The 20,529-nt window shown below is 38.4% G+C and overlaps 1 protein-coding gene across 1 annotated transcript; it reads right to left on the reverse strand.

Moving 5' to 3' along the window:
• Positions 1 to 12,727: 12,727 nt before the first annotated feature.
• LOC149071210 (uncharacterized) lies at positions 12,728 to 20,242 on the reverse strand. The gene is made up of 3 exons (XM_089248204.1): positions 20,104 to 20,242; positions 16,866 to 17,959; positions 12,728 to 13,332 (listed from the first exon to the last, which is right to left on the reverse strand). The coding sequence occupies exons 2-3, from the start codon at positions 16,897 to 16,899 to the stop codon at positions 12,944 to 12,946; spliced, it is 423 nt and encodes a 140-aa protein (XP_089104330.1). The 5' UTR covers positions 16,900 to 17,959; positions 20,104 to 20,242; the 3' UTR covers positions 12,728 to 12,943.
• Between the last annotated feature and the right edge of the window lie 287 nt (positions 20,243 to 20,529).

A 20,529-nucleotide genomic window follows, 5' to 3' on the forward strand; every position in this document is an offset into this window, starting at 1 on the left:
AACCTTCGTATGAATAGCGGAGAGTGACATTATCCTCGGATAAGTAGCCATCTGGTGGCAGTGACAGCAATTGTGAGCTTTAGCCTGAGTTATGTCCGACCGTCCATGTACTCCCCCTTTCAGTGCACACGAGCTCCAAGGAAAGATTGCGAGACCCTTTGCCTTTGTAGCCTAGTGCGTTCACCCGGAAAGTGAAAGGACGTGGGGTTCGATTCCTTGCAAAGGCAGTTGAATTTTCTCTCTTTCCTGAATATATCTTCACATCAGCCCTCTGTTAAAAACCTTCGTAAGTATATATATGGATAGCTTTTCGATTTACTGTAACGTTTTTATTGTATTTCTTTTTAAACGTATGCAACATGTGTGCAATACAATTTCATGATAGTCGACCTCTTGTACTTTCATTGTGCAACCTGGTCGAGATTAATTTTTTTTTCTATTGTATTTTCCAGAAACTGTTATCACAAAAAATGTGAATTTTTTTTTATATCTATCGAATACTCTTGAGAGCAAATAGTTTAGGGTTCCCCGCAAAAAATATATTGTGAGGTTTCACACTTTGCCATCTCTAGAACCATGCTACACAATCCATTCCATTCCACCATTCATTCCACAGTTCATTAAATGCATTCATGTGATACACGATTCCATTTATTAAATACAGTGGTATCACAGCTAAGGAGTATTTTTGTTGATATGGGCGCACGTGCTAATATAAAACGTCCGCATCGTGAGCTGAATTTCAGTGCCAATCGTCCTTATCCCATCACAATTACTATCTCTAGAGCTCACGTCCAGCTCGGGATCGTCGTCCAGATGTACCTTCAATTCTCTTTCTAAGGGTCTTTGAACTGTTTTATGTGAAATAAAAGATTCAGCTAATAGGTTAATTTTTTTTTCAATGCATTTTGTTCGTTTTCAGAGCACGTGTTTTTTCAGTGCAAGACAGAGCATCAAACTGAATAGTCTGGACATTCTAGGCGCATATCTGTTCCATCTGCATATATCAGACACAGAAATGAGCTGACCAAATCACAAATTTGAATGTGGACACCTACGAACTCGACTGGGTTATGTTAACACCAGCTTTGGCAGTATCTGTCATCTGTATTTATAGCTTTGCTTGGTGATTTTAAAAACTTATCTTTAAACTTTCGGCAGAGTGTGGAACGAATCAAACTATTTTCCGTTGAAACCTACGGAAAATCGCGTTTCGGCTAACAAACGCGATTCCGGATTTAATCATCTTCGGAAAGCCGGGTTTTCCTAAGAATTTGAGATTAAACCGAAATGTATAATTTCGGGTCGGCAGAAACATGTTACATAATCACGCTGCGTGTTAGTGTTTTCCTAGCGTGGCGCATCAGATCATATTATAGTATATGGCCCTGGCATCAGCTACTTTGTGTCGTCTGCATGCTCCGGTTTGAAGAGGAGGGAAAAAACACAACAAAAATGAAGAGAAGATCGGTGAAACGCGCAGCGCATGACGCATTTGACTCTTCCAGGAGCAGTCCGCCAATCACGCCCAACGTGAGCCGTATTGCGCTCTGTAGGAAAACAGTCAGGCTGCTTTTCTTATTGGTGAGTGGACGGCGCGTCGCGCTGGGCGATTCACGTTGCGAACGGCACAGAAAACCTGCTCCTAGGAAAACCCGGCTTTATATACAACCTCTGACAATAAAGTTCGGTCAATGAAGTTAGAACAGCCGATCTGGCAACACTGGCAAAGCAAAACGCTGCACATGCGTAGCGGCAGGTGTTGACCATCTGCCGTCACCGTTGTTCAGTTGAGCGTCGTTTGTGTTCCGTAAAAGACTTGTTTTACAAAATGCTTGTTTGGTGCGTTGGTTCTTAACTGAGAACAGGAAAATGAACGAACGAAAGATCAATTTAAAGTTTTGTTTTAAGCTTGGCAAAACACCGAAAGAGAAACTCACGCGATGCTGGTACGTGTTTATGAAGATCAAGCACTGTCCATGAAGTGTGTGTACGAGTGGTTCGCCCGTTTTAGAGAAGGCCGGGAAAGTGTTTCTGACAACCCCCGTAGCAGAAGACCGGCGACCTCCGTCAGGTCGAAAAAATTGAGAAAGTGATGAAAATGATCACCAAAGATCGTCGATTAACTGTGTGCATGATAGCTGATGAACTGCAGATTAACCGTGAATCCGTGCGACAAATCGTTACCCAGAATTTAGGGATGCGAAAGGCGTGTTGTCGTCTTGTGCCACATCACTTGACTGACGATCAGAAGCAGGCACGTTTACAGGCTTCACAGGATTTTGTCGAAACGGCGGATGCAACACCAAATTTCTTGAACTGTATTGTCACTGAGGATGAGTCCTGGTGTCTCAGGTACGACCCTGAAACGAAACGGCAAAGCATAGAATGGCGTTCTCCTGCATCACCTCGTCGGAAAAAGGTCAGAGCAGAAAAATCACGCATCAAAACGATGCTAATCACCTTTTTTGATAGTCAAAGCATTATCCACAAGGAATTTCTCCCTGAGGGAACGACGATGAATGCTGCAAGGTACATTGCAATTTTAACCCGTTTCATGAAGCGTCTACGCAGGGTACGACCTCAGTACGCACAACAAAGTTCACGACAATGCTCGCCCTCACGCAGCCAGTATCGTCAAACAGTTCCTGGCAAAAAAGGAGGTGGTGCGAATTGAACATCCACCATACTCACCATATCTCAATCCTCCAGACTTCTTCCTATTCCCACGACTCAAACTCGCTTTGAAAAGAAAGAGATTTGACGATATTCCTCACATCCAACGAAACGTGACGAGGCTTTTGAACTCCATTCCAAAAGAAGACTTCTTGCAAAGTTTCCAGGACATGTATAGGAGATCTCAGCGGTTCATAGTAATGGGAGGTGACTATTTCGAAGGACAATAAGGTAACTTTCGTTAACATTTAATCTACGTTAATGTTACAGGACTATTCACCGAACTTTATTGTCAGAGGTTGTATATAGCCGCGGTAAATCACTGTACAATCTTGTTACACATATCCATTGGCATACGCATAGGAGGGGTTTTGGGGTTCTGAACCTCCCCCCCCCCCTTTGGCCGAGATTATGGTGTTATTTTGCAGAGGAAAACGTAAACCCCCGCTCTCCCCCCAGAAGAAAAAATAAACCACCCCCCTAGAGAAAATTCTGCGTTCGCCTATGCACATATCCGCTCATTAAATACGCTTTTATTCCATTTAGATTACAGTTATTGAATGCAATCATACATCTGATTCCGTTTACATTCCATTAAAAAAAATGTAATCACACATTCTACACGAATCCGTATTATCAAATATGATCTTGCTACACGCTTCGGTTTAAGAAGCATCACCATGTGTGACGAGATTCCATTTCATTAAACACAATTTCATTAATTTCGCTACATGGTTCGGTTTTATTAAAAGCAATCTTGCTGCAGAGGGTTCTGCTTTAGTAAAAGTGATCTCGCTGCATGAATCTGTTTTGTTGCAAGCCATCTTTCTGTACGATTTTTTCTGCAAAAGTAATCAAGTTTCATTATTCCATTTTTTTTTTATGTAATCTTCCTGCATGATTCCATCTATTATATTCAATTTTTTGCTGCACGATTCCTTTTAAGAAACGTGGTCAAGCGACGCGATTCTATTCCGTTAAACACAATCATCTTGCTACACGATTCCGTTTCTCTAAATTAATCATGCAATATGATTGTTTTCGCTGAACATAATAATTACACACAATTGTGTTTTATTAAACGTAATATTGTGATACGATTATGTTTTAATAAAATAATAATAATTGTCAAATGATTCCGTTTTAATAAAATTGTCAAATGATTCCGTTTTATTAAGCCCAATCTTACTACACAATTCCGTTTTATTAAACATATTTTCCCCAACATACGATTCTGTTTCAATAAACGTTAAAAAGAACTCAAATTTCACCTTTAAATAACTCTAGTTGAAGCAATATAGATCGAATTCAATACTCACTCGTCCATCACGTGAAACCAGAATCAAAAAATATTTCGATAGAATGTGTAATTCATTTTTTTTCTTAATTCAAAAAAGGTGACAACAGCTAACATTGGGAGCCAAAATAGTTATAGGATTCATACATGTAAGCACACACAATTAGGATTCACTGTTTTAAAATATCATAAGAGCTTCTTTTTTCCTGCTGTAAATCCTCGATGGGATTTGATTAATTTTGATCGATTCCCTTAGCCCGTCTATTGATTTAACCGCGACATAGAACCTCGGAATGTGGCCCGCATTCTCTGTCCCCGCATCAATCGACAGGCCCCTCGCATCATGCGGTGAAAATCTTAGAGCATGGTATCCTGCTCGTTCCAATCCCGAAAGAAGGACCTGGGAATTCCGTTGAAAAAACGTACCTATACACATGTTGCAAGAATCCACCCTACCGCCCTATATAAACAAAAAACCAATTCTAAAAGAATTCGCAACCTGCTCCTCGTTTTATAAGCAGCTTCAAATCTGAGAAGCTGAAGAAACAGAGTTGAAAATGATGATACGGATATAGCATTTCTTCCTTTTATATAGGTTTCCATAATAAAAGCAAAAATGAATTTTCAACAGTAGAGCTAATCAACATATTTTTTCCCTGGTAAGAGGTGGATCACAATAATGTCGAATTCAAAAATTTCACAACAACGCACGAGTTTCAAAAATGGGAAAAAATTATAAATTTTATATTCCATGCTTTTTCTCTCAAATTTTCTCTTCATATTAAATATAGAGTAATTTTTAATGCCCACAATGTTTTTTTTTTTTTTTTTTCTGTTTTATCTGACGTTCTGCATTAAGTGAGGATGTTGATCCAGTTGAACCATGGCGATTATACCGAATTCACGTACCGATGTCAAAGATCAGCATATATATGAACTTGAATCCAATGACATCGTCATTGGCTGATGGACAGTACGGACAGTTGAATCTTGAACGAATAACTTCATAATTACTGAGTATTATCCAATGTACTTCGAATATCGGTGGGTTATGCTTTTATCTTTCGGGCTCTGTGTGTGTGTGTGTGTGTGTGTGTGTGTGTGCGTGCGTGCGTGCGTGTGTTTCCCCATTCAAAAAATCGGCGTTTTCACATATATCCGCGATTTGCTTCAAAAAAATAATTTAGAAATTTAGTTTTTCCACTAATGTAGTGTCTTTTAACTACGGGTGCCCGGTTAAGAGCATTTTCGGGAATTGGAGGTAGGGGAAAAAATCCATTTTCACTGATTATTCAGGAAAACTGAAGGGATAAATAGTAAAATTTTCCATTCTTAAAATACACGAATTTAAAAGGCATTTTGACATATTGTCGTGTAACTTTCGCATGTGTGGAAACATATCACATGAAATTTGAAATTCGCACATTGCAAAAGTTTCCTTACAATTTTTTTCTACTTCGATTCAGAAAAAATACCATTTATCATTCGAAGATCTGGCATTTTCCTAAAACCCATAGAAAACAATGTAAACAGTTAGTCTTGTGGGCGGGCAGAGTGTGGAAGGGAAAGAGACGACGACGAGAGAGAGAGAAACGAAACACACGTCTAGTCAGACGAACGACATTTAATACAAATGTCGGGGGGGGGGGGGGGGGTCTTAATGATTTCGGTGGATTGAGATCCTACATATACTGGCCCCCTCTTGAGCCATGATTTTATATACAATATTTTTGGAGAGAAGTCGGCAACTCCGAAAAGGCATAAAATTATTATAGAAAGCGAAAGAGAATGCTTGAAAAATATCAATACAAAAATATAAACAAACTAGACAAAAATTAGCGGAAATTTAGAATTAATGAAAATCTGAGATTAATGAAAGAAATACATGATTCCAGAATCAATGGACAATAATGGACAATAATTCAAGAATTAATGAAAGTAATAATTCCATAATTAATGAAAATCAAAAATTCACGAGAAAAATGACTTCAAAATTGGTGAAAGGTTTCAATAGTTTGACCCCCCCTCCCTCCCATTTGATTCGAGACCCTGTGCTCAGGTGCTGTTAACAAACCCGTTAAGATAGTGTTAAATTACTGAAAATAGTAATAGAAAATTAATGAGAGTAATAGTTTTGGAATTTTGGTGAAAATCTAGTATTTATATCGAAGAAATAATTTTAAATTCATGGAAGCTGAAAATCAATAAACTGAATGTGGCTTCCAGTGCTCAGGCCATGTTGGCCCAACACGCTGCTAGTTGACGAAAAGAAAAGAAAATTAACCACTTGATGATCAAGGACGTAATATTGCGTCCAAACGCCAGTGGAATAAATTTTCAAACAAGTTTACTGTTTTCTTTCCTCTCACATCCTCATCGCTAAGCTTTGCCGCAACCCTATATCCCTATATTTTTTCCCCTTTTGGTTTTTTGTATACTGATAATGATTCTTTCCCCACATGTGTATCTTTCTTACGAGAGTGAAAGAAAGAACAGGTAGGATGAGGATGAAAAGAGAAATCTAACTTTCTACCTGAATTCTGATCAACTTATCTATGATACCAGTGCCGTAACTAGAGGGGGCAGCAGCCCCAGACGGAAAAATTTCGGGGCGGCAATTTCAAGTGAGAACCAAGAACACCATTATAAAATCATCGAATTTTAACATTGTGGGGGCGACAAAAATCCTAGTTACACGGCCCTGTATGATACTATTTTTCTTCTTAATTTGTGTTTTTCCCCCTTGCTTTTGTCTTCTACTTTTTCGTTCTCTTTTCCCTTTTCTTCTAACGTGCGCTTAGGTTAGGACAAGGTTATTATATTTATTGCCTATTCGTCAAACAGAGAGTATACGAATTTCTCACCAATCGCTTGTAAGCGTAGGGGCTATTGACCCAAATAATTCCAGAAGGAAAGAAAATCTAAAATTTATGAAAGAAATAATTTAAAAATCAGATGAATCTTTAAATGAGCGTCCCCCCAATAATTTTGGGGGGACGCTTTGATTTGGGGCCTTGGGTTCAGCCCCTGCTGGCCTAACTGTAAATACGCCTCTAGTAACACGCCTCCAGCTCGGAACTTCAAGCAAAATGCCGCAGATGCCTTTTTTCTGCCGACTTTCAAACCTTTTTGTTGTTGTTGTTAATGCCTTTTTTGAACTTTCCCTGCCATAAATGCCTATTTTCACATAGACCGACTACACGAAAGAAGAGTACGCTGATATGCATCTGATTTACGGTCGAGCAGATGGCAATGGGCACTTAGTACATGTACCAACAGCAATATCCGGTGAGGCGTTGTCCGCACCATACTACCCTTGCCACGATCGACCGACTACTACGGGAACCTTCCATCCAGCACGGCGTGAGTGGCTGATGCCAGTGCCGTCTTAACGCATGGGCGCCCCCGGGCCTCGCAAAAATGAGATGTGGTTGACATTTTCTAGGATTTACCAGGTAGGGCCTCCGAAAAAACCACTTGGCCAGGGGGCCCTGGCTGATGCACCATCAAAAGCTTTATACTCCTGATTTCGGTTTGAAATAAGAAATTTAATAAAATATATAAAATTTTGAACTGTAAAATTGTATTTTACTTCATCTTCAATCTGAAATGTTTTGCGTTTTAATAAAGTGTTACACAAAAATTTCAATTTTGTTTGATGTTGTTTCGAGCTGATAAAACTGTTTCAGAATGCTGTCATTCTTGTTCGCAAGTGAAGTTTGAGAAATGCAAACATAGATGGCAGCACTACAAATATGTCGAATGATCAAGAAATTTTTCAAAATTTTTATCTTAAATTGAGATTAAAAAAAAGAAAACTTTTAATGATTTTGTTATTAACATATGCACACAATTTATTGCTATTTACAACAGAGAGTAAATTAAAGCACTCGAAAAAAATCTCAAATATCTCTGATTGACACTTTTGTAGAATTAAGGCCGTCTGAAGATCATCATGGACCCTCCGGGCCAAGTGATTAACCCGGGATAACGGGCACCAGAACCTAGGTCTGAGGCCCTTTGGCCAGGGCCGTCTTAAGAGCATCTGGTCCCCCCGGGCCAAGTGATTTTTCTGAGGCCCTACCAGGCAAATTCTTGAAAATTTCAACCAGATTCCATTTTTGTGAGGCCCCTTTTCTCTTGAGGCCCCGGGCCGTGCCCGGGTGGGCCCATGCCTTAGACGGCACTGCCTTTGCCCCTCCCCCACATCAATAATTTCTTAAAATCAATGCATTGTACCTTTGCTCTCCTGCGTACGCACTTGAATCCCGTATATACAGGACGACTAGCAACTTTCAGCCCCCTCCGATGTCTTCTTCATATCGACCCCTTTGCACAATACAATGGAACTTCGGTTAACGAGCAGTTCGCATAACGAGCAAAAATGTTGAACAAATTTTGACTCGATTAATGCGCTTTGTTTATTTATTTTCACGTTATCGCAACTGAGCTGATGGTTTTCTGCTTTCATCCACGCACGTGTTATGGAAAATTGTGGGTAATATATTCCCCTGCAGTCTCCTATAAGCGTGCCTCACTCGGAAAATTAACACACGTGCGAGTGTGGATATTTACGATACGAAACTAGATGTAGCAATGCAGGCATGCGTATATGCGCTTGAAGAGCTTTTTAAATTCTACTTGGAGTAAACCGCGGAGGAAGCTTTCCTATTCCCCTGAACACGTGATTCAGTGACCTCGATGTTTTTCCCTTGTTTTCAGTATTCATTTGCAATCTTACCCCTTAACTGAGAGAGTGACTCAACGCAGTCAAAATGATGACCAGAAGCTTTTATTGTTGTGACATTTTAGGATACCCTAAAGAGTGGGATTCTCGGGTCTCGCCCACCTATGGCGATGTTAAGCTTTGTTATTTGCTGACTCAACGAAATATCAAGGCACAACAATCAAGAAAAGATCCAGCTATTGCAGATATTCTTGAAATTATCTTGCCAAAGACAGAAAATATTTAGTAAACTTCTTCAGTTCCTACGGTTTCTCATCAATGGATATGCAAAATTTTCAGACTTTTACTGTAAATACGAGAATCTTCAGAAAAATATGAAAGCAAGGGAAGATTCTCAAACTTTCAAGTTGAACTTGAAATCTTTTCAGTGTGAATCAAGGAAATTGTTCGACATTGCAGCATGCAAATGTGATTTTGAAGACTGTAAGTGTAACAAGTTGAGAAAGGTCCCAAATTTAGAGCGAGATTTCTTGCAAGATCAAAGAAGTACACGCAAGATTACCAATAGTCGAGTAGATGTCCTAACAACGAAGAAATTGAAAAACAATGAACAAAGGAAAATGAAAATGGTATAACATTTGAAGTCATCTCAAGAAGAAACGGCGGAAACTAGTTTATCAACCTCTGAAAACTCATCTATATCTAACGATTCTGAGGAAAGTGATGTATATGAGCCAAAACACAGTTTACCGTTGAAATTAGCATTTCCATCTACCAGTACTGCAGCTGGTCAATCAATCGGTGCCGAAGCAAGTACTTCATTTGCTTCTGAAGTTCTACCATCATTCTCTCAGATGAGCACTAAATTACCAAATGTTCTTCTCTTCAAATTACCTTGCTTGTGATAGAACTAGTGTGTCTGATCGATCAGCTGCAATTATTGCGAATGCTGTGCTGGAAGATGTTGAGTTATTGACGAAAGAGAAGCCAAATATGACAATAGACCAATAATTTCAATATGAAAATTAGAAATGAAGGATTATCAGAAGCAGAAATACGTACATTCCATGTTCCGAAAATAAACTTTTCTGCTAAGCACTATTCGGAACTAATTGCATGGGATCAAGTGCGAGTGACTGAACCACCTATTATAAAAAATCATGAAATGGACCCACAAAAATTATCTGAACCTGCTTTTCCATTTATTCCGAATTTTCCGTGTCACACACAAGCAGTTGAACGGTACGTAGGACTCGTAACTGAAGCATCTCTTACTGTATTAACAACCGAGAGTCATGAAGGCTTCATTCAAGCCAGAATGAAATCAAGGAGTACTCTTCCAGCGTTTGAAAAAAAAGCGAAATATTTTGCAAAAAAGTGAAATGCAATAACAGTGTGATAACAGAGGAAGCAATAGAGGCATTCTCCTTGACACCTATATCGTCAAACTATGTTTTTTTTTATAATTTGGAACATGGTTATAGTTTTGTCCTCACCCCCAAAGAAAGGGTTCATTTTCATCTCCCTCTATCAATCACTGTATTCGGATATATATATATATATATACACACAAACACACACCTACCTCATGTACTGAATAACTTTTAAATTAAGTGTTTTTCTTTTTTTAGAGAATGCTTTTTAAAAATCATCAACTTCGTTTATACAAGTTGTATTTGAAAAGATTTTTATAATGTGCACTTCTTAGAAAAGTCTGCTCGACCTTTAGGGTCTGTGAGGAACCTCAAGATATTAAAATATTTTCCTAGATTTTGGTATAACTTCTTAAAACCTCGAAAGGCATCTTTTGAGTACTAAGGCAACATCGATTTCCGAAAAAAGTGAAAAAATACCCTTTTTCGTTCCACCCTAATGGGGATGGCATTCAAGAACTAGTGGAGGAAAATGTCTAGAAGAGAGGTAGATGAAGTGATGGAACTCTCATGAACTCACCAGCAAGAGTTTATGGACGGTATATCTTATCTGAGGAAGAGAGAAGTAATGAGAAGTCCCCTTCACATAAAATGAGATTAGAGAGATGTGTAGAATATGGGAAGCTGTGGAAAAGAACCGCCCAAATAAAGTTGTAGCAGTGTGCGAGCAATGAATCTGTCCAACGAACACTACAATTTCGCATTTTCCAGAAATCCTAAAAAGGAGGCAAAAGCAAGTGTCAAAGAAAGTCATTTGAAAGTCATTCAAAAAGAATAAGTTTCCAAACAACAGTGAGTCTGTAAATCATCCTAAATGATAGTCCTTCTTTCTCTCTCGTCTTATAAACATTATCGTATTTTATGTTTATTTATGGCATTATTTATATTAAAATAGTTATAATACATATAGTATTATTATTGTATTATTGTTATTGTGTTATTTTGTATTTTATTATGTATTATTATTATTGGAGGCCGTTTTTATTAGTCATTTTTATGTGAATGAATAATTCTGTGGTGTTTGGTCAGAACATAAAAATGTGATTTTGGAGTTATCAAGATATAAGTATTTTCATTGTCATTTAAAAATCAAAAATAAAGCTTAGGGGCCGTTCAAATATTACGTCATCATCTATGGGGGGGGAGGGGGTTTCCGATTTGCTGACTTTTGATGACAAGGGGGCAGGGGGGTTTGTATAATGCTTACGTCATCAACCACCCTTTATGAAAATATGAGTTGGATTCAGAGGGGCAGAGCTGATGACGAAATTTTGCTGACAAGGGGAGAGAGGGGGTCAGCGTTTTGCTGACTTTTGCTGACAAGGGGGGATCAAAAATAGCTAAAAATTTGCTTACGTAATACTTGAACGGCCCCTTACACACAAATACAAATGAAAATATCATACATCAGCATGTTGTTTAGCCGTACACACGCATTTATCTGACTTCTAATTAGTTATAATTAGCATGGTTACTAACATTACTACTAGATAAAAAAGCCATTTTTTGGAGATATCATGTTCTGACCAAACACCACATAATTGTGGAACGGATCATGCGAGTTCCCATTATTTCATATGGAGAAGTTTGATTCAAATACCGAGCTATTCGGATAACGAGCACGTTGACAATACGAGTTGAGCTCGTTAACCGAAGTTCCACTGTAAATATTCAGCATAGGGGTCATTCAAGTATTACGTCAACATCGAGGGAGGGAGGGGGTTTCGGATTTGCTGACTTTTGATGATAGGGGGGGGAGAGGTTTGAAGGTTGCTTACGTCATCAACACCACCCTTTTTGAAGATATGAAATATTCTAAGCTGCTGACGAAATTTTTCTGACAACGGGGGAGGGGGGTCAAAAATAGCTAAAAATCTTCTTACGCAATACTTGAATGGCCCCATACTGAAAATAGTCGGAACCGGTAGTGTCAAAATCATCTACATCTGCTATAGATTGTGTTGGTAGTGTTAGTACGGAGCATAGGCGAAGATAGACTTGAAAGTCTGGTGGGGAAGCACGATGATGATTTCAATTCATATATAGGCTACACATACGTATACATTAGATCAGACAACTCCACCTCTGACGCTGGTCCCCTCCCCCCGTATCTCCGCCCATGGTACGGAATAGCGTCAATATAATGAAACCAGTCAGACCTATAGAGCGTCCGTTCCTGAGGACGTATTCCATTGAAACTTGTTATATACGCTATATGGTCGATGGGAAAGAGGAAAATAAGTAATAAAAAAGTGCCACTTTTTCACCTGGTGGTCGAAAATTGAACTTTTATTTTTTTTAATTTCATGTCTCTCTCCCATGGTCTCCTTAAGATATCCTCCTAAAAATTTAGCTGTATTCGGAAACTTGCTCAGAGTACGGGTACTTTAATCATAATCACCCTCTGAATATTGGCAATAGATGACAATAAAAAGGCAATTTTTTATGATTTCAATTTTGCAAGCCTCTGTAATCATTCGGCAAGATAAATGATTTATCAGATGAACACAATCGGTCTTTTTCCCAAAAATTGTAAGGGAAAAAAATGTTACACCATAAATCACCTAAATACACAATTACAGTATTTTGTTAAAATTTTAATGAAAGATTTTGAAAATTTATCGATTTCAATTTAGCGCCTCTGAACAATTTATATTTCAATATACTACTACAAAAAAAAATACATTTGCTTTTTTAGTGGCATAGCGAAACTTTGACATTATTGCTTTTACAAAGATAATCCAATTGTGCATCATCTTATACTTCAATACTGCTTACAACTACTATATTGTGCTTGATAGTGCATCGTTTTTTGTTGTTTGTTTGCTTAATGATTTTATTCAGTTTTATTTATCCATGGGAATATGTCACTGGTGGAAATAAGTGACATATATAAAACGACGCCATCACACACTCGGTGAACAAATACAATGGACATCCAAACTGAATTGCGATGAATATCCAGCCAGGTCTTAGATGAACATCCAAGCAGGACAGACTGAGATGGATAGCCAGGTTCGACTGACTGAGATGAATATCCAGGCAAGACGGACTGAGATAAGTAGCCAAGTTCGACTCACTGAGATGAATAGACAGGGAGGACCGAGATGAGTAGCCAAGTTCAACTGACTGAGATGAATAGCTAGGCAGGTATGAGATGAATATCCAGGCGGGCGGACTAAGATGAATATCCAGTTTCGATTGACTGAGATGATGCGAAATCGAATTGCAGAAGGATTCTGAAAACAAAAGCAATATATTAAATTGATAAGCTTCATAAAGATCCTTATTTTAATGTAAGTATTTTGATATTAAAAAAAACTGTTTTTTTACTGTTAAAACTTTGCCATACCTTATAATAAAACTACCGAATTGCATCGTTGGTGACATAATATATATTACTAGCAAAAATACCCGACACTTCCCCGGTTTTCTTCAATTGCTGGGACATTCAAAAAATAACAAACCATTATAAACTGTTATAATGGCAGCATCAAAGAAGTTAAACCTATTGTAAAGGCATATGCATGCCTGGAACGCATTGTCAGGGAATTACGGTAAGAACCGAAGTAAACATTCCGAAAGTGACTGTTGAGGACAGGGAACCATTGTTGCCCGACGGTTTTTCGCACATTTCGAGCATTTTCCCTGCTCTGACGAACTTTTAAAATAACATAGAGTTCAATCCTGGTACTTTTTTGGTACATGTATATGCAAAATTGGGCAGCAACCGATCCAAAATTGTAGATTTGTATCAAGAACAAGCATACATACATTCAACATTTATACATAAGATACAGTAAAAAAACACATCTTAACGATCTTCTCGCAGATGCGGCCACCCCTTTTTTACGGACAAATAAAAATTTTCCGGGGAAACTTTCGGAAGCGATTTCTTTAAATGATTTACACGCACTGCCTCGATGCGAGGCCCTGGGAAAAGCAGAACTAATGGGTGACCCCCATCACTGAAGCAGTTGGCGTCGCCTTTACAGATCACTTAAGTGGCCTGCGGCGCAGCTTCAGAGCATTCAAGTGTCCCTCGGTGCTTTTCCACACCACTTATGTTACCGTCACAAGGTTCCCCAGATCAATTAGTGGCCCTTTCTTTCAAACCGAGCACAACTCAAGTCTATCACCATCTCTACGAGCGATTTACTACCTAGTGAGTTGTGCCGGAAATGTAACTGTACCTGACAGTCTGAATGCGTATGTAGTGTCGTGTTTGATTTTCAGTGCTGCCATCTATATTTCAGAAGTGAAGTGAGCGGTGTGTTATTATTGAATTACATTTGTAGGTCTGTTGCTCTCTGTGGCAAAGACTTTTTAAATTGGAGATCGGCTCGCATTCGCTCCTTGAAGTTGGTTAACCAGAAAACTAACTTGAGCAGACCACCACTATGATGACGGTGGGATTCGAACCAGGGACCTCGCGACGCGAGTCCGTCACTGTGACCACTCGACCAGCATAGCGGCCAATTAATTGGCCCGCGGCACATTACCATATCACAGTTTAAACCATGTCGGTGAATGAGGGCCGTATTCACCGACATGGTTTGAACCAGTGATTCCCAACGTGAGCGTTAACGCTCCCGGAAAGTTCCAGGGGGGGGCGGTAGATACTACAGTTGTAACCACAGACAAAAAAGGTTGGGAAACTATGGTTTAAACTGTAGTCACAATTTTTGGGTAAGAGCTCAACATAGATTGGTTAAAAAACTGAATTTAACCAATACGTGAAGATGTCTTATAGAAAAATTATGACTATAGTTTAAACCATGTCGGTGAATACAACCCTTAGGGGAAAAAAAGGGCATCAACTTTCTAATTAGAAGTTAGAGCAGGGGGGGGGACGTCTAAAAATTTATATTTTTTTATTTTGTGACACACACTATATTTTCATTCTCAGATCTGGTGTAGGGTAGTTTTTTAATGTCTTTTGAGCACATTTTAAATTGAAACCCACACCTCTACGACAAACGGTTGGTGAGATAGAGACTGCATTTGCACTTACAGAAAAACCCCGTATGTATATACACTGCTGGCCACCGTAAATGCAACACCCTGAAGGAAGCATGCAAATAATATGAAATTTACAACATGCATTAGTGGAGGTGAGATATGCAAATGATTAGAATTTCAGCGCAGACGCACATCACGCGCGCCTGTGGCGCCACTTCAAAGCGCTATTTAAGGCTTGGAGATTTCGACGATTTGAAGTACGGCAATTGTGTTTTTCTTGTGGTTTTTTCAAAAAAACGATCAATTATGCCTCGTAGAAAACAGCGATCATCTTTTGATCAAGTATCCGAGTTCGACAGAGGAAGGATAGTGGCCTACCGAGATTGTGGATTATCTTTCAGGGAAATCGGTAGTCGTGTTGGACGAAACCAAACAACTGTAATGCGGATATGTGATCGTGGGATGCAGGAGGGTACGACGGACCGACGTGTTCGATCGCATCCACCTCAGTGCACCACTTCACGTGATGAGAGGCGTATTGTGCGTATGGCAGTGACGGATCGCTCAGCCACATCACGAACCATAGCACAGCACATTCAGTCTGTACCGCATCATCCAGTGTCTGCGCGTACCATTCGACGCCGTTTACAGCAGAGTGGTCTGTCCGCAAGACGTCCATTGCTTCGTCTACCCTTGACGCAGAACCACAGACGTCTCCGCCGCCAATGGTGCGATGAAACAAGGATGTGGACGGCACAATGGAAAGAAATTGTCTTTACTGACGAGTCACGCTTCTGTCTGCAACACCACGATGGTCGGATTCGAGTCTGGAGACACCGTGGAGAGAGGATGCTGAACAGCGGCGTTATGCACCGCCACACTGGTCCTGCACCGGGTATTATGGTATGGGGCGGTATTGGATATCACTCTCGCACTCCTCTAGTACGCGTTGCCGGTACTTTACAAAGCCAGCGCTACATCTCCGAGGTGTTGGAGCCAGTTGTCCCTCCTTACCTTCAGGGCTTGCCCACAGCCATATTTCAACAGGATAATGCGCGACCACATGTGGCACGCATTGTCCAAAGTTCTTCGTCAATCGCCAGATTGAATTGCTTCCCTGGCCAGCTCGCTCTCCGGATCTTTCGCCGATAGAAAACATGTGGTCCATGGTTGCTCAACGATTGACCCAGATTACATCCCCAGCTGCCACACCAGATCAACTTTGGCAACGCGTGGAAGCTGCTTTGTCTGCTGTACCCCAAGAACACATCCAAAGTCTCTTTGAATCAATGCCGAGGCGTGTGGCAGCGGTGATCTCCAACAATGGCGGCTACTCTGGCTACTGATTTTGGCAGGAACCACACTTCACAGAAGTCTATAAATTTAATCATTTGATGCTTGGTCAACATGTTATCTACAAAATAAATATTGTTGCGATATCTCTTGTCTTTCTTCGTGTTGCAATTTGGGTGGCCAGCAGTGTATAAGGCAGCGTTCGAAATCATTTTCTAGGCGAGATGAATGTACTTAAGCCTTTTTTCATAATTGTTTTTGAAGATTACAACTTTGGACCCTTTTCTGCTAGAAGTTTTTGGTACATCTGGTTAAAAAAAAAAAACACCTAGCTACAATGTATGAACGCTCTCATGTCCTAATCGGAAATTGTTTCTACATTGCCTTCATTTCTGATAAACAAACGTCATTTTGAAATAGTCTTGCACTGAATACATTCGAAGTATTCGTCAGAGTAGAACTTTATAATTCGTATTTTAATTACGGTGATGCCCATGATCAAAACACTCAGACTTACCTTCAAATCGAACACCGTGCGCAAACAGCCACATCAAGTTGTAGTTTCGTCGAGTCTTTCAGATAGTATTCGAAAGGGGTAAAGACAGAGAAACGGAGGTAAACAAGCCACACAGATGTCTCTTAATTTGTACAAATAAACTCATCATTTTTTTTATTTTTCCCGAATGATAATAGGGTAGTTTTTTTTAAAAAACAATTAATGTTCATAGTTATAAATATTGATAATATTTCTATGATACTGACATTAAAATTTGATATTGAAACATTTTTCAAAAAAAAAAAAAAGATAGCAGAAAGTAGAGAAATTACATCGTTTACAGAAGCAATTATAAGGAATAAGAATAATCGAAAATAGTATATTTTACAGGTAAAATCTTCCTGAGAAAATGGTTGCAAATTCAGCGAAGAGGCAGAGAATCGAATGTTTTTTACATAATTTAGGAAGCGGTGATGCGCATGTATCGCGATGTCTGATTAACGAAAAATTAAATGATTTTTTTAAGGAACAAGAAGAAAAAAAATGCGAAACATTATGGGATTAATATATCACGCAACAAAAATAACAACAATGAAGAAAACGACAAGTAAAGAAATATATTTTTCGGAAAGAGAAAAATCAATCATTACCGATACAACAGATACTGCAGAAATGTATAGAAAAACGAGCTATAAAAGCAAATATTTATAATGTAATGAAAACATAATGAATTTTTAAAAATATAAACGTCTCTTTCCGTGTAGTGAATGGAAGATCAAAATTTGGAAGATAGTGCAAAAAAGGGAGAATAAATAGCTCTTGCACAATTAGTTCTGTTCTAGATGAATTGATGTTCTTTGTGGTTTGACTAACAGCTGAATTTGAACCATCTTCTTCTGACCGCGGGGACAATAGCATCAGCATTGCCGATATCAGCCTCAGGTGTTTCTGAAATGGTTGAAATGTTATCAAAAAGAAAAGAGATTTGTGTATGCATGTTATCTGTTCTATTTGTCATTAGGTCGAATGAGGAAAATGATTGGCTTGTTGGAAAATGAAAATAAAAATCAGAAACGAAAGAAGAAAGAATCTTTTCATCCATCCTTCCACGGTTCCTGGAATTGCAAAATCAGGAAAAAGGTTCTTGTAAACGTTTGATATATTAGCAAAAACCAATTACACAATTATCTATTTGGCATATCCATAGTGCATAGAAAAGTCCCTTTAATTTGGAGTAACTCGCAAACTGTATATCTTAGACCCATACAGGTTAAACAAAGTAACCAACTAACCTGCAGACCTCAAATGCGCCATTGATATTGCAAAGAATTGTATAGTTATTAAAATAAAAATTAAAAAAATTACTTGGTCACCCTAAAATACCCAAATTATACAGTCTATGTCCTGTCTCTCCTAAGCCCCACCTCCAGAAAAGAAATCCACGTTTTTCAGTGCAATATTAGCTGAGATATTTCAATTTTAAAATCTCTGAGAAAATGAGGGGAAGAACCACATGAACTAACGGACACACGCTACGCTTCATGGTGCTGTTCCTTCCCTCATTTTCAGTGACTTTCGAATTCAAATACCTCAGCGAATATCGCGCTTGAAAAACGTATTTTTTGGGGTGGTTCCGGAGAGAAAAGACAACTTTCTAATTTTTTCCCCCTTTTTATGGACAGGGTGACTAAAATACGTTAAATTTTTATACTTTAATAACTATTCAACTGTTTGGACGTATCTGAGGTCGGCAAGTTCACATGCGGAGATACTCTTTTCCTCTTGAACTCTTTCGAGACTGTGCTTGAGAGCGCAGATCTCGTTTTGCATTTCCTGCTTCTCTCGGTTAAGCCGAGTTTTCCTAAGAAAAATTTTTCCACGGTGCGTGCAGCGTGAAATCGCTGATTGGTTAAAAACCTGAAATTTACGTTTTTTAACCAATCAGCGATTTTACGCTGCACACGGTGCAGGTAACCTGCTCCTAGGAAAACCCGGCTTTAACTGTTGTGGGAGCAGAGATTGCTTCTGCAACCCTTGTGAAAAGATTACAACAGCAACACCATCATCATAACAAATTAAACACAAACTGTGAAGAAATTTTCAATTTTCCATTGCCATAAACTCAAAAACATCTTGTTTTTGATCAATTTCAGTCACAGTTTTGAAGCTCCTATATTCCATATTATCCTCAAAAAAATATTATTTTTTATAGATACACATTTCCCGGGGCATGCTATTTAATTTTTAAACACCATACATTTGTCGTTGCAACGACAAGACTCCGAAGTTTATGAAAATACAGGTTTAATTAACGTTCTTATCATCTTTTAAATCGGAATAATAAAAAGGATATATATATATATATATATCTTACTGTGAATGTGATAAATGGGGTATTACACATAATAAACGGTTATTATTCATGCTTACTAATCGTCTTGGTAAGTTTGATAAATTTATCACTTTTACCGGTGAATATGCATAACAACCAGGCGACGTTGGAGAATTTGATGAACAGTGAAAACATTATCACTTTTTTACCAGCGATTATGGACAATAACCAAGTGTCATCCGTAAGTTTTACAAATACTTAAAATTTATCGCCGTTATCAGTGATTCTGCACAATACACTAATGCAATTGGTGAATTAGATAAATATGAAAAACTTCCGAATGAGTCTAGTATGCGCCGTGATGTATATAATTAAACCCTAATGTAATGATACAATACATGTGCAGCATGACTGGGCAAATCGCATTTATCATATTTGCCTTAACTTATATAAATTGTATTGCATTATCCCCATACTTCGTACATAACTACAAAAAACTGTATTAATATCCGTAATTCAATTGAATCGATATTAAATTAAATTTTTACTACTCATTCAAATTAATAATTAATTTATCCATTTAATAAAAAAATAGGTATTTTTCTGCAATTTGCAACAATGCAATTTGAAATTCCAAATTCCTGAAAGAAAATATCTTTCTTCGCTTTTACAGTTTAAAAAATACACTTCAATCGGATCAATTAAATTACTTCGAAGTAAATAAATTGGGAATAAAATTAATAAATTTGTATCAAAAAAATTTTCCCTCAAAATTATAGAATTGAACATCATAAACACGAAATTCCAGTAGATACTCATTTTGCACTCATGGGGGGCACTTTGAATAACGAAAAATATGAAAATCTAACAATAACAAATCGATATCATTAAGATTATATAATTCTAAGGAGATTATTAAAGACTTACCAACAATCTTGATTAGCTAGCAAATTAGTTTTCGTTATGAGTAGAGTTGAAGAGAACAATACAACTGCGAAATAACGATAAAGTCGCCTTCAAAATTAAACGGAGTTTCATTCCGATCGGAACTCATCGAGTGAATGGAGTCGACTCCACAAGTCACTTGAATTTATACTCGCCTGGAAATACATGTGATCCCGTGATTGGCGCTGAGCATTAGAAAAGGGAAGAAGAAATGTCTCGAATATTCTAGAACGAGTCGATTACCGGCTCCTTTTCCGTGTAGGTAGTGGCTGAGCACGTGACGCAATAAAGTTGCAGATCTCATAAATGAATTTTATGAAATTAATAATTTCCTTCATTTTGATTTTAATATTGTATGGCTACATTGATGTCTTGCCATTATATCATGCGCGCAAGCTGGTTTTAATG

Source organism: Pholcus phalangioides, unplaced genomic scaffold (assembly GCF_987345545.1).
Source record: "Pholcus phalangioides strain wild (caught in Gottingen) unplaced genomic scaffold, Ppha-v1.0 ptg000019l_1, whole genome shotgun sequence".
Classification (NCBI taxonomy): Eukaryota; Metazoa; Arthropoda; class Arachnida; order Araneae; family Pholcidae; genus Pholcus; species Pholcus phalangioides.